This window comes from Octopus bimaculoides, chromosome 7 (assembly GCF_046866305.1).
Source record: "Octopus bimaculoides isolate indiv1 chromosome 7, ASM4686630v1, whole genome shotgun sequence".
Lineage (NCBI taxonomy): Eukaryota > Metazoa > Mollusca > Cephalopoda > Octopoda > Octopodidae > Octopus > Octopus bimaculoides.
In genome coordinates this window covers 68,354,889-68,370,796 of record NC_142934.1, presented here as the reverse complement: position 1 = coordinate 68,370,796, position 15,908 = coordinate 68,354,889, and the positions used below count along the sequence as shown (strand labels likewise).

Sequence of the window (15,908 nt, the reverse complement as noted above, 5' to 3'; positions counted from 1 at the left end):
GGAACTAAGACAGCTTTCTAGCTGGCCAGCTCCTATCAAATCACCCAACCCATGCCAGCATGGAAAACAGACACAAAACGATGATGATGATGACTACTGTAATGAGTACCATCTGAGAGTTGGAGCAACTGTCTCTCCCTCTAGTTATTATTCTCTCAAAGTTCTGTAGTGACAAGGGTGGGTTTTTATGTCTGCTCATAACTTCATGGCACCTAAAGCAATCTGCAAAAGGATGGTACAGGCTACCTTGCCATACATTTTTCTGAGTAACAGCTGTTTTTTTTTTTTTTGTAATATAGGCAGTGCTGTCTAAAGGTATGGACACACTGGGCAGTTGCCTGGGGGTTCCCACAGATTTAAGGAGCCCAATTCTAATCTATGTATCCTGTTGTGTATGTAGGGGCCCTAGTACACTACTTTGCCCAGGAGTCTGCTAGGACAACTCTGAATATAGGCATGTGTGTGTGGTATGTATATGTATATGTGTGTGTGTTTGGCATGTATACGTGCATATGTATGTATTAGGCATGTGTATATGTGTCAGTCACCTATATGTGTGTGTTAGGCATGTGTGTTTTGCTATATGTATATGTGAGTGCAAGTGTATATATGCAGTATGCTGTATGCATACATGTAAGGGCCTTGTGTTTTACATCTGTGGTGGCCGTAATTTTATATTTTTACATATGTATATTTGCATGTCAATAAGTAGTTCAGCAACAGTATGAGTGTATGTTAGACCTGTTATTTATTTTGATGCGTCGTTATTTTTTAGTCCCCTATTCAACGAGCCCTGATCAAGCAGACCTCTGAGTTAAGTCATGACAATGCTGTCTCTTTATAATTTTCTACAACTAGACTGTTATTTCTAGCATATCAAATGACCATGTAAAAGCTCCTTTGTGTGAGCCACAAGTGCGTGTGTGTGTGTTTGATTGCGACCACGCTGGAGCACCACCTTAGCATGTTTTAGTTGAAGAAAACGACCCCAGGACTTAATTTTTTTAAAACCTAGTACTTATTCTATCAGTTCTTTGGCCGAACTGCTAAGTTACAGGGACATACATACACCAACATCGGCTGTCAAGCGATGGCGGACAAACAAACACACATAAATACATACATGTATGTAGAAGACTATAGTAGAAGACACTTGCACAAAGTGCCACACAGTGGGACTGAACCCGGACCCCTGTGGTTGATAAGTACGCTCCTCACCACACAGCCACGTATATTTACATTTTTAGGTAAATTTTGATAAAGTGAGTGTGTAAGTGCATAAGTGCATGCGCCTGCATGTTAATATCTGTCAGATGTTTTGTTTTGTTTTCTGATGTACTGCTGTGTGACTGCGTGTGACAAAAAATAAGACAGGAGAAAACGAAATAAATGTCAACTTACCATTATATAACCATAGATAATATAAAAGAAAAATACGGAACCGCTGCATATAAGAAACTGGACTGAACGCGACAAAGTGCTTAAATCAAAACACAGTATTTTCACAGTCTGTTGCTCTTCCTCTTGGTTCGGCGTACTGTCATCGATTCCCATGGTGTTGTGTTTCGCCTGCGAGTTAGCATGATAATGAAGGTAAGATTCCAAGTCGATTGTGTTGGTAAGGTCACGGTGGGGAAGGGAGCTGGATGTGTTAGAAAAACCGGAGCGGTGAGCAGTAAACGAAGAATAAGGATTGTTATTGCCTTCAGTGCCTACGTTAAGCGACGGCTGCGTCGGTGATGGTTGTGGCAGTAGTGGTTGTGGTGAAAAATGTGGTGGTAGGTGAAAGTGAGCGCCGCCGCTCTCGCGGGAGGTGTTACTAGTGCTATGCTCACGGTAACGCGACATTTTTAGGAATTAAATGTACGGAAACCTACAAAAATAACAAAGAAAAAAAATCGACATTAAAAGAAAAAAGTAAAGAGATTAGAGAATAGTGAGTAAATTAGACAACATTTCATTTTTTTTTTTTTTTTTTTAAGTTAGCGATGCAGAATTTCTTTGACGCATCCAAATGATGTAAAAGGATTTTCTTTTTCCTCTAACTTTCATATGACAAAACATGGGCGATCTTGGATTATTGAGAATTGTAACGATAAGAACATTTCTGTTTTGGAGTTGACGCTGTTAGTAATTTTATTTAGCTTTCACTTTTGATGGCGTTTTTACCCCCACGTCTTTCAGCTCTCAGTTTCTCTAGAATTACTCTCTAGATGTCAGGTAATATAACCTGGCCCCAATCGTTTTGGTCAAGAATTGCCGGGCCAGAGGAGGGATTGTCCTTGGAACTTTACCAACAAGGAAAAGTAACAAGCCCTATTCATACTATCCACCTTACCAGATTTCCAGTGGTGACACGTACGGACACTGACAGCACGATTTTTGAAGAAACACCAGATATTTTGCACAGTGTAGTTTAAAAGGCTCATAAGAAAATCTAAAATGGTGTTTCAGATATGATAACTTAGTAAAACAAAGTTGTTAGTTTCTAATTATAACTGTTAGAGCATTATTAATATTGATTTCATTCATTCGCGAAACTAAAAGTAAAGATGGTACGTTAGCAAAATATGCAGTAATATTTATAATCAATCGGTGTATGATCCTTATATTTGGACTTTAAAAAAATTGAAGAAATATAAACATGTACATACGCTCAAGGAACCACCAAGGAACCTTTATGTAGTCACTCGACCAGCTAGAAATAACAACCAAATCTCCCTTAAATCCCACTCATCTTCACAAAGTGGCATATTAGATGCGCACTGTATTTTGAACAAGGCACTATCAATTTCCCTATAAGAAGTGCCTTTTGTCGACGTCATTCTAAACTTTTACCGTAAGGAAGTTGCTAATTAGTAGTGATTTAAAAGTAATGATTAGATCCCTTCTCTATTCAAGTACACACATTAGTTTGTCTATATAAGTTACAAGTTAGCAAGTTCAAATAAAATTTAGACTAGGTAGAAAATTTTTAGACAAATCTCTCTAATTTACAGAAACATAGAAGTGACTATTAAAAGAAAACTTTTAAGGTGCTAACTATAAAACAAAAAGATGTTATTAAAGAATTTCTCAAATGACGCACGCCAACTAGCAGGTTTTATTTCACTGTTTGTTTATATTCAACGGAACCTCAATTCTCGCTGTCTCATATCTACTATAAACCTATTCTACTAATGCCGCTTACACTAATGAATTGCAAGAAATAGCTGCCAAATTTTCTTTAAATCATATTCAACTGTTTTACAAAAAGTAAAGTCTCATTAGATTAAGTTTGTATATATACTGTACCTGAAAAAAAAAGGGGGGGGGGGGGGGTATGATGTGCAGGGATGGAAGTGTTTGATCATATGTCTGCTTAAAGGAAGGAGTGGGTTAAATAATGACTACAACTATTACCGACACACGTACAGCTGAGTATACGTATACATCTCAAGCTTTCTAAACATAAAAAAAAAAATTATGCATACTTTAAAATATACATTCGTAAATATAATAATGAAACGTACATATATACATATAGATATATTTCCTAGTCAATCAATTGGATGTGTTATTAACAACATATGTAAAACGTTTCAAGATCATCACCTCTTAATTAAATACAATAAAATAGATACAGAGAAATAATGTTTGTGACTAAATTGCCGATACGCAAGGCAAGTTTTTTAAATAACTAATAATGTATATGATTTTTAAAACAGATAACTGTTTTAAACATAGGCACAAGGCAAGAAAATTTGGCAGATGAGAAGCAGTCCATTTTATAGATTCCAGTACACTACTTAACTGGTACCCTATTCAATCGACCCTGAAAGGATGAAAGGCAAAGTTGATATCGGCTGGTTCGAATTCAACATCCAGTGATATCAACATTACCTTTCATCTGCAATGCAAATTTTTTTCCACACGATCTAACAATTCTAACACTCCATTGTATATTATTACAAAATGAAAGTGAATATAACAGTGCGTGTGATTTTTTAAATTGTTATACAATGACTCTAATACGATGTTATGTGTTTTGTCCAAATACATGATTTGAAATCAAAATCCCATGTCCCCAAAATTCAACTAAATAAATACAAATTAAGTGTTGTGTATGCGCATTTTATGCGAAAGTGGGACTTGCACATAAGATGAACAATTATTTAACAAGTATAGTTTGTGGAAAACTAACAAATTTAGAACGTTTCATCATGGGGTTTATTGAAAGATATTTTAAAGTGGGTTTTGTAGGCGAAATGTAAGATTTTGCACACGTAAGTACAATGTTGAGACAGTATACTGGAATAAAGTATGAAACTAAAAATTTATCATATATAAACTATGTTACACGTGTACTGTGTTTCAATTTTATCTTCTTTCATATCAGCTGTACAGTTGTTTATATTTTGGCCAAGGGAGCTGACACACAAGTAATGCAGTCATTAAATAAGACATATCAGGTGTGAGTTATGTATACTGGAGAAGGAGACGTCATGAGATGTGACCTTTCCGCATAACTCCCGATATACCTACCGTAAGCAAATTTTTCGTATGTTTCTGCTAACACTGTAAATAATTTGGCCTCTTTTCACTATTTTGTTATTAATAACAATTACTGTACCAGCGACTCCCTACAACATTCGGTCTCCCATCCGTAATACGGGCACATCAAACACAGGGCAAATTTTTATATGATAAAAGAAAAAAAAAAAAGAGCATTTTATACGCTGGTAAATGCGGTAACACGACGCATGAAGTAATGATACAAGTTAAAAGCATGGGAACCTTAAAATAGTCGTACGGTTTGGTAAAACTAACAGCCAGCATGACTTGTCAAACTCCATTGGGTTTGAAAAGGGAAAATATTAAACAAGACTAGAGCGTCAGGGCTGGAATGCATTTGATAATAAACTTCTTCGTTCAAAGTTAACTTGCTAAAAACGACTTTTATTGTTAATGCGACTCGAGTGACTAAGATTCCTTAAGAATTAGGGCGTCGTCGTAAATAGCCTTCACTGAATTACATTTATGAAAAGGAGAGATGGTGGAGAGGTCGATATTCGCTTTTCCATAACGAGTGAAATTTCGGGTTAGATGTCCCACTCCTCATAGAGTAAGCAAAAAGGATAATCTCCACCAAGCGTTTCATTTTTTAGTATTCCTGTGTTTCATACAACAGTAATTATTATTACTGCTATTACGCAAAATATACGAGTATATATTTTCCAAACATTTCAACTTTAATCTTTTATTTATTTATTTCATATATTGCCATACATAATTCACATTACAGCTCTATACCATTGTTGATCAAGCAGACCTATGAACAGAAGAATTTCTGTCGTGACCATCCACCGGCACTTATTTATTTATTTATTTTTTTTTTTTTTAGCCAACGTATCTCTTAAAACAATCGGAAGCGACGAGCGAGATCTGGCTGTTTTTGTTTTATTTTTTTCAACCAAGTCGAGTGAACATACAGACTTCACTGAGTAGTACAGTCAATTAAATTAACTGTACTTTCTTCCAAAATGTGGAGTCTTTACAATGTTAAAAATCACCAAGTAGAGAGAAATAATTCGATAGAAAGAAACGATAGAGGAGACTTTTGTCGAGTAACAAAATATATCGCAATGGTTTTCTTTAATTAATAGATCATTTACGATACTCAGTGCACACTAGTCAAGTATATTGACTTAAATGATAATTGCTAGTTAGAAAAATTAAGTTAAAAAATAAAACAAGTATTCAAAATGCTATATATTGATTTGATTTTTATCTGCGGTGAGGCCGTCAAGTACCTTAAAAGGACAGCACGGTTACGGCGACTTCAAAACATGCTGTTAAACGATAAACTCAAGCTGTCATAGCATAATACACAAATAAACTTTTGTATCATATATCAAAACATCGATATTAAAAGCATTTCGCATCGGCGATATCATTCACCGAGAAAAATCGAATTATTTACAGATGTTGACTTACATATTTGACAGCCAAGCGATCCGGAAGTCCTACTACATCATCATTTTATGTTTTATATTAAACGTCATCAAATAGTGATTACTTAATCGTGTTGACATAACCGACCTGGAATTTGTAGTTGTCTTCTCTTTACTAGCTTCTATGTGCGTGTCTATGCATGTGTATACACCCACACTCTCTATCTCCCTTGCTCTCTCTCTCTCTTACTCTCTTTCTCTTTCTCTTAAATCTAGTCTTTTCATTCAGATTCCGCTATCATTTTCTTTTCGTCTTATTTTTACTAGTTTCAGCTATTCAAATACCGCCGTACTGGGAGACTGGGGACATTTCTTTCAAAGTGCTTTTATTTCTAATTTCAGTATATTTTTTTTTATTTTAACGATCCCTAAGTGAGCGTTAGGTTACAACCTTGAGATAACGGGACAAAACTCATTACACTGGTAAACATTTACAGTCGCGCACACGTGTATGTATGCATGTGTTAATACATGTACAAGGTGTTGGGGCTAAATTTGACGGTTTGCATAAAAGTCAAAGAAAACGCAATATCTCATCTATATTACTAAAATTTGGTAAGATTGAAGTGTCATTTTATCAGTACATGTCAGTCTGCTATAGTCGCAGCCCTACAAAGATTTTAGCGTTCCGATAAATAATAAATAAATGAAAAATACGACGCTGATTGTCTGTGTGTGTGTGTGTGTGTGCGTGCGTGTGTGTAACTGTATGAGACAGTATGTTTGTGTGTGGACGTGTAACTATGAAATTTTGTGTGTGCTTGTGTAACTATGAAACTGTGAGTATATGTTCGCGCATACCTGTATGAGACTCTGTGTGCGCGCGCGCGTGCGTAACTGTAGAATACGGTGTGTGTGCGCGTAACTGTATGAGACCGTGTGTGTGCGTTTGTGTGTAGGCAGGTAATTGTGTGAGACTTTGTGTATGCGCGTATCTGTGTGTGTGTGTGTGTGAAACAACTAAATATTTATGTTGGTATCCGTATTTTTAACATACACACTGAGTGTAGAACGTCTGCTAATATCTGTGTCTATGAGTTGTTATCTGTGTACGTTTGTGGGGTCTTATAAGACTAATTATCTGCTGGTATCTGTGCATATGTTTGTGTTTATATATGTATGCATGTGTGTATATGTATAAAACGAACAAACTGTGTGTATGTGTGTCTACATAATAATATGTGACTGTGTTTGAGTGTGTATGTGCTATGGCGTTATATGTGTACGTTTGTATAATAGATTGTGCAACAGGAGGAAGGAAGAGAGAAGGCGAATCTTCTCCTTCGGCATCTATCTTCCTTCCTGTTATTGTTGTTGTTGTTCTTCTTCTTCTTACATGCTTTTGTATTCTTTATATATATATATATATATATATATATATTTGTACTCTTTTCACTTTATTGCGTACATTTTTTTGTATTGTGTATTTGTAAGAAAAATCTTCTGCTATTTAAGCAACCAGTAAAACATACATTTTTCAGTTTCAAACGGCTTCTTGAAGCTAGAAACTCATATCAGAGTAACTCACAGTAAACATTATTGTTAAGATTAACATAAAAATAATCCTGTTAAAAAAGCCATCTCTTTTCATTTTTCCAAATATATATAATACTGTACCAAAAACTTTCTTTTTATTTTTTTGTTATATATCATTCATCATCATCATTTTCATTTAACGTCCATGTTAGCATGGGTTGGACGATTTGACTGGGGACTGGCGAACCAGATGGCTACACCAGACTCCACTCTGATCTGGCAGCGTTTCTGCAGCTGGATGCCTTTCCTTACGCCAACCACTCCGAGAGTGTAGTGGGTGCTTTTTACATACCACCGGCACGAGGGCCAGTCAGGCGGTACTGGCAACGGTCACACTCAAATGGTGTTTATTACATGCCACCTGCATAGGAGTCAGTCCAATGTTTTGTTCACATGCCACCGGCACAAATGCCAGTAAGGCGAAACTGGAAACGATCACGCTTAAATGGTGCTTTTTATGTGCCACCAGCACGGAACCGAGTCCGCTGCTCTGGCATTGATCCCAACCGGATGGTACTGTTAGCGCACCACTGGCACAAGTGCCAGTCATCAAATTTGATTCAGTTTCGATCTCACTTGCTCCAACAAGTCTTCGCAAGCTGAGTTTAGTGTCCAATGAAGGAAGGTTGGCATGGGTGCCAGTCATAGAATTTGGTTCAATTTCGATTTCGATTACCTCAACAGCTCTTCGCAAGCAGGGTTTTGTGTCCAAAGAAGCAAAGGTACGAACAAGTGGGCTGGCTACACCCCTGTTAAAGGCCACAGGTTATGGTCTCACTTGTCTTGCCAGGTCTTCTCACACACAGCATATTTCCAAAGGTCTAGGTAACTAGTCATTGCCTTGGTAAGGCCTAATGTTCAAAGGTCATGCTTCACCACCTCATCCCAGGTCTCCCTGGGTCTACCTCTTCCACAGGTTCCCTCAACCGCTAGGCTGTGGCACTTTTTCACACAGCTATCCTCATCCATTCTCACCAAATGACCAAACCAGCGCAATCGTCTCTCTTGCACACCACAACTAATGCTTCTTAGGTTCAACTTTTCTCTCAAGGTACTTACACTCTGTCGAGTATGCACACTGACATTACACATCCATCGGAGCATACTGGCTTCATTCCTTGCGCGCTTACGTATGTCCTCAGCAGTCATGGCCCATGTTTCACTGCCATGTAGCATGGCTGTTCGTACACATGCGTCATACAGTCTGCCTTTTACTCTGAGTGAGAGGCCCTTTGTCGCCAGCAGAGGTAAGAGCTCTCTGCAGATCGACAAAGGCCATCTACCTGAAGGGGTTTGTGTTTTGTCTACATTCCTACTTATAAAGACTTTGGTTTTAGCTAGGTTGACTCTAAGGCTCTTCAATTCTAGTCCTTGCTTCCATACCTGAAACTTCTCCTCTAGTTCTGATAGTGACTCAGCAATTAGCGCAAGGTCATCAGCATAGAGGAGCTCCCAGGGGCATCTTGTCTTGAATTCCTCTGTTATTGCCTGGAGGACTATGATAAAAAGGAAGGAGCTGAGGAATGAACCTTGGTGGACCCCTACCTCTACCTGAAATTCTTCACTGTACTCGTTGCCAACCCTCACCTTACTGACAGCGTCTCTGTATATGGCTCGCACAGCTCTCACTAACCATTCTTCTATCCCTAGTTACCTCATTGACCACCAGATAAGGGAACGGAGGATCCTGTCAAAGGCTTTCTCCATGTCAATGAAAGCCAGGCACAGAGGCTAGGTATTTCTTCTGAAGCTGTCTTACCAGAAATATAGCATCAGTGGTGCTTTTCCCTGGCACGAACCCAAACTGCATCACATCTAAACTGACTCTCTTCCTAATTAGTTGGGCTATGACCTCTCCATGACTTTCATTACCTGATCCAACAACTGTATATACATATGTATATATATAAATGTACACTGTATTTATGAATAATATATAGTCTTTGGACTAAATTTTTACACACTAGGCCACTGGTAGTAGATATTTCTAATATTTCTATTTCCCTTTGATATTATTAATTATTGAAAATTTTGGGGATAATTTTCGAATTTTTAACGCTGGCATTTTATTTACTGCTGACGGGGAGGGCACCGCCATGTCAAAACATTAAACTAGCTACAGTAAACAGTGAAAAACATTAAAAAGATTTGTGAACAAATTAAATATTTAAAAGCTACGAACAAACCAACAGGAGTTGCTAGAAATAACAGTCAAAACATTAAAATATACATGAAGAAAGTAAACAGGGAAAAGCATTAAAACATTCACAAGCAAATTAAATATTTAAAAGCTACAAGAAAACCAACAGGAGTAGCTAGAAATAACAGTCAAAACATTGCTTAAAACAGACGTTTATTAGTTTTAAATATTCAAGAACAAAAGTTTGCAATATGCTCTAGGATTTTATAAAATAAATTATCTTTTTTATATCTCCTTCTCCACATAAATTCCCAAAGATAAGAGTCAACCATGGAACGGTGTGTCTCACACCGGCGTTTGTTTCTACACTTTAAAGATGCCCAGGTACTCTCAATTTGTTGAGTGTGAGTCCCATCTTTTGGGTTTATAAATTCAACACTATGGTTCACAGTTTTATGTTTGAAATCATAGCCCACAATTTCTGGAATATGATTATAAGCTCGCCACAAGTCACTGAAGATAGTGGTCCCTGGAAGAACTGAGTGTCATATGCAGGCTTCGCTTACACTCCTTGTGCGCATGCACAGCATCTTTGGTTACTATGGAAACAGAGTTCTTCACAATCAGTTATGGAACACGCGGTGCTTCTTTGCTTGTTATGCTAACAGACCTTCACAGTGATGTGTAAAATACTCACTTCTGATTGGCTAAATTACCCAAATTTTGAAAAATTTAAAGGCTAATAACATTTTAATTATGAAATTATAGGGAAAATGAATTTCATTTTCATAATTGATATACAAAATTTATTCCATGTACAAAATTTGTAAACAATTGGAACAAAATTGTAGACAGTGACGATAACCACAAAGATTCTAGGAAATACATCATGATATAAATAATAATATTGATGATGATGATGATGATGGTGATGATGATGATGACAATAATGAAAAAATAGGCATTAGAGGGGCGATGCATAACCTGTGTGTAGAAAAATGTTTCGCAAATTATTTTTGTGAAAACGTTAAAATACGAGTTGGTAATGAAATTTGAATGTTATTTTAGGGGGTTTGGAATTAAAATTAAGAAAAAATAAACATAAAATGAAAATTTTTCTCCAATTTTTCATTGAAGAATCATGTATGTTAAAATATATAAACTTTCTATTTCAGTAGTTTTACAGTGAACTGCTAAAATACAAACTGACAAAGAAGATCAAAGGTTGCTTTGGAAAGTTCAATATGCAATTTGCATATGAGTAAAATTTGCATACGACTAAATAAACGATTATTCGAATAATAATCATGATTATGAAAATGGAAGTGAACAAAATGAAATGCTTATGGAAAACCTTTCAACGTCTTTCAATGATGGCAGGTGAATGAAACATATTGTAGTTCATTGTAGGATATAAATAATATAACCACTTGCTTATTGGGAAATTTGTAAGTTTGATTTTTTTATACTCTGGTGAAATTAAGAAATCAACTCGTAAATGAACAAAACCCTTGAATCCATCACTTTACACACACACACACGCATGCACACACACACACACACACACACACACACACACAGAGTCACATAATCAAACCAAATTTTCATCATTTCGAGCCACTCTCCCAATGAGTATTTCTGCCAAATTTGGTGAAAATCTGTTCTGCTGTTTTCCAATGATTTTGCAAACATACAAACAAACAAACCAAGACGAGTGATTACAATACCCTGTTTTTGCTTACACATGCCAGGTAATAACAACAACAACAACCACTACAACAACAATAATAATAATATGAATATAACAAATTCATAATAGATGGAGAGAACTTATTGTGGATCTCCTAAACGATGCTGTCTCAAAGATTAAAAAACAACATTACAGGGTGAGGCAGAGAGGATGGATATTTTTGAAATGGCTATTACTCAGCCTCAGTGGGAGAGACATATGTTTGACAGGTATGACTTGATCTGTGGTGATTTAGCACTTTTTTTTTCTTTGCAGGTGAAGCCATGGCACTGTGGACGATAGAGTATTGCATGTTTGCCTACGACAGTTACATGAAGAGTGACGAGTCTGTCAGCAGTTCAACATGAGTTTCGGCACCACTTCAACATTCACCAAATTCAGGCTGTTTTCACCCATAACACCTTCTTACGTTGGGTGAATGCACTTCGTACATGAGGTACATTAATGAATAGGAGACTTGTTGGGGCACCACGAACAGTACAACCCCGGAAAATGTGAAACACATCAGACCAGCTTTGTTACGAAGTCCGAATTGCTCTGCTTGGAGGTATTCCACTGAGCTTGGTATAGGTAATTGATCAGTGAGGCGTATTTTGAATGAAGACCTGCATTTCCACCTGTACAAATTGGTCATTGGGCAACAGTTGAAACTATGGGACTATGCACAGCGGCTTAACTTTGGATGTCAAATGGAAGCAATTTTTTAGGCAAATGACAACCTCATTTTTGTCAATAAGTGATGAAGCACATTATCATCTCAACATCATGGTGAATCAACAGAACTGTCATTATTAGGCTCTTGAAAATCCAAGAGAACTGCACGAAAGACCACTGCACAGCCCAAAAGTGACAGTCTGGTGTGCTGTTGGAAAAGCTGCCGTCATTGGTCCTTACTTTTTTTAAGGCAATAATGGAAATGCCATTACTGTGAACTCCAGGCATTACATTGAGATGATAAAAAACTTCTTTGTGCTTGAATTACTATGAAAATGTATGCCTATTTGAAGTGTGTGGTTTCAGCAGGATGGGGCAATGGCCCACAAAGCCAGAGCATCAATGGACATTCTTCTCCCTATCTTCAGTGACTGCCTCATTTTCATGTTGGCTGACATTCCTTGACCCCCCCCCCCCCTGGGTCCCTTGATTTGTCCACGTGTGATTATTTCTTGTGGGGAAGCCTCAAGGCACATGTGTATGTACATAAGCCCTGTACATTGGGCGATTTGAAGGAAGCTATTCATGTGGGAATCACCCAAATCAACAGAGCAATGCTGTTGAGAGTGAAGACCAACTTCCAAGAACGCCATCAGAAATGCATCAATGAAAAGGGATATCACATGATGAATGTTGTTTTTTGCACTTGATTTTGACAAATGCTAATTCAATGCAAACTCATTGATGTCAATAAAATTTGTTTGCAGCTAAAATTAATGATTTTGTGAATTTTTCAAAAACATCCATCCTCTCTGCCTCATCTTGTAAATTTGCATCTTTCTCTTAGGAGTCACTGTTTAAGATATCTTCTTCATTTTCTCTACATATATAGCTATTTAGAAATCACCACCACCACCACCACCACCACCATAATCATCATCATTATATTATTATTATTTGGTAGAATTGATAGCATGCCAGGCAAACTGCTTTGCATATTTCATCTGTCTTTACTTTCTGAGTTCAAATTCCACCAAGGTGAACTTTTCTTTTCATCCTTTCGTGGTCAATAAATTAAGTACCAGTGAAACACTGGGTTTTCAGGCCTTGTGCCTATAGTAGAAAGGATTATTATTATTATGATTATTATTATTATTATTATTATTATTATTATTATTATTATTTTATGTTTGACTTTTGCTTTGCATTTGTACAAGTTGGATCCAAGTCTCACCCAGAGACCTCAAGAGACAACAAGTTAGAAGTTCATGAAGGTGTTATGCCTAGGGTACCATATTTTTGGATTTGTACATAGTGTTGTTCTAGAGAATGTTTAAGAAACCATAAGAAAATTATGTGTTTGTTTTAAAATTTGAGTTCACATAGACAATATTTTACTTAGGATATGGGCAGTTCCCATGAGCAATATCTTTTGAACTTCAGCCATTTTGGGGTTTCCTGGTATTTGAGCAATCAGCCCCTTTTGCTATCATTCCTAGGGCACCTATGACAATAGGTATTGTTTCAGTCTTCAGGTTCCACATTTTGCTAATTTCTATTTCAAGATCTTTATATTTGCTCAGTTTTTGGTAGGTCTTGACAGATACGTTTATATTGATTATTATTATTATTATTATTATTATTATTATTATTATTATTATTATTATTATTATGATGTTAGCGCATGCTAATTTAGTTTACAGGCATTTTCTCTTGAGGCTTGGTGATAACAAATCTCCTGAAATCTCAAGAATCTTCTTTAGGGTTGTTGCAGGGTATAGGGTGGTACTTTTCTGCTGGTTGACAATGCAAGTTTCAGTTCCGGTCTCTTTTGATCTTTTAGGTTGCATTTTGGGTGTTGCACCAAGTGTGCCAATTATCACAAGAATTACTGCTGTCTTAGCCTTCCACAGTCTTCTCAACTCTCTGGCCAATCCTGATATTTCTCAACTTTTAAAATTTCCTTGGTATCGACACTGCTATTATAAGAAATTGCAAAATCTATGATCTAACACTCGTTTTTTTTTTATAATTATAATCATATCAGGTTTTCCAAATTGTATGCATTCTTTTTTGTACCTTATTTTTGAAGGCTTGCTTCTGTAGAAACCTTTCATTGCTGTTCTGTTCTGTTGTTTTGTGTCCATTTTCTCTCCATCAAGATAATAATTAAGAAAATATAAAGAAGAAATAAAGCTAATTTTTTCTGCATTCGTTATAAATTGACAAACATATACACTCATCAAATTCTATTTACAAGAGTTTTCTGTAATTTTCAGTTTGGAAACTGAGATGAGATAAATATTTTCTAGGGTGCAATAAATAAATTCCATGCTGATATTGAAGCACAAAGCAACAAACATACAAAACAAAACTCCATTCTAAGGAAAGTAGTGATTATCTATGTCAGCATAAATTCTGTAAATATTAATTTGATAGCTGCCACTTTTCTGTGTTTATAAGTGAATTGTGGTGTCATATTTCCCAAAAATATGTTGCTTTTATTGTATATCTTGGGAGAGCATCGATATGGTACCATGAGACACCAGAAATAACAGCCAAATCTTTCTCTTTTCTCTCTCTCTCTCTCCTTCTGTCTGTCTCTCTCTCTCTCTCTCTCTTTCTCTCTCCCTCTCTCCTGTCTGTCTGTATCTCTCATTATTCTGTGTGGAGTCAGTATGTATACATGTTTTTATCAATTTAAAAAAATCTGTTCTTTTAGTTGTAAGCATTGGGAGAGAACCTGTGGTCACTCAACATGTTAGAAATAGCAGCCAAATCTCTCAAAGTTTCACATCTACATCTTTAAAAAAAATTGGATGGATATATCAGATAATGTAGTCAAAGATAAACAATATCAAAACAAAACAGACAGGATGGTCAAGGTTAGAATGTCTTTAATCAAAAGTCTGTTCAAGTCCGGCATTGAGAATATGAAGAAACAGTAGAGCATTAATTAAATACTAATGCCTGTAGTATTTGATTACATTTTTCTGCATTCTAAATTAAAATTCCACAGTGATCAACTTGAGTTTACATCCATCTGAGTCTATTAAAAGAAAAGTATGTATGAAGTACAGGAGAACAATTTTATTCCCACAAAGCATCTTAGATGTAGATAAAATAGAAAACTTACTGGATTGTTCCAAGGATTTCATTGTAAGTTCCGAGGATTGAATAAGTACTTCCTAGAAAATTCCGGGAACTTCCGAAAAGTTCTAAGCATTTCATGGAAAGTTCCGAGGACAGTATAAGTACTTCCTGGAAATTTCCGGGGAATCGTGGAAAGTTCCGAGGATTTCGTGGAAAGTTCCGGGGATAGGAAATGTCCCCGTAATTTAGCAGTTCGGTAATTGAGATCAATAAAATGTCCCCGTAACTTAGCAGTTCGGCAAGAGAGATCGATGAAATGTCCACGTAAGTTAGCGTTTCGGCAATGGAGATCGATTAAATATCCCCGTAACGTAGCAGTTCAGCAATGGTGATCGATAAAATGTCCCCATAATTTAGCGGTTCGGCAAAAGAGATCGAAAAAATGTCCACGTTAATTTGCGGTTCGGCAATGGAGATCGATAAAATGTCCCTTGAGCATAGCGGTTCAGCAGTGGCAATTGATAACATTTCAGACAGAGGAAGAGAAAGAGAAAAAGAGAGAGATAGAGAGACAGGGAGAGAGAGAGAGAGGAGATAGACGAAGAGAGACAGAGAGGAAGACAGAGAGAGAGACAGAGAGGAAGACACAGAGAGAGACAGAGAAACAGGGAGTGAAAAACACACAGAGAGAAAGAACGTGAGAGATAGAGAGAGAGAGACGGAGAGTGAGAGAGGGAGTGAG

At 36.7% G+C, this 15,908-nt stretch overlaps 1 protein-coding gene and 1 long non-coding RNA gene across 6 annotated transcripts in view; one reads left to right on the top strand and one right to left on the bottom strand.

Annotated features, from left to right (window-relative positions):
- LOC106868217 (adenosine 3'-phospho 5'-phosphosulfate transporter 2) overlaps positions 1 to 1,848 on the bottom strand; it is a 42,573-nt gene extending 40,725 nt beyond the window's left edge. For both annotated transcript variants that reach the window (XM_089355477.1, XM_089355478.1), the window contains exon 1: positions 1,402 to 1,848. In XM_089355477.1, the coding sequence (XP_089211603.1) occupies positions 1,402 to 1,848 (447 nt within the window). The remainder of the gene's footprint in view (positions 1 to 1,401) is intronic.
- Positions 1,466 to 12,846, top strand: LOC106868218 (uncharacterized). Of its 4 annotated transcripts, none has more exons than XR_001409241.3 (4): positions 1,824 to 1,936; positions 4,379 to 4,525; positions 10,845 to 11,049; positions 11,675 to 12,846. It is a non-coding gene; the product is annotated as an uncharacterized LOC106868218 (long non-coding RNA). The 4 variants fall into 4 exon arrangements; XR_008264630.2 differs by having other exon boundaries at positions 10,845 to 11,117; XR_016242656.1 differs by lacking the exons at positions 1,824 to 1,936; positions 4,379 to 4,525 and adding an exon at positions 1,466 to 1,593.
- The last annotated feature ends 3,062 nt before the right edge of the window (positions 12,847 to 15,908 follow it).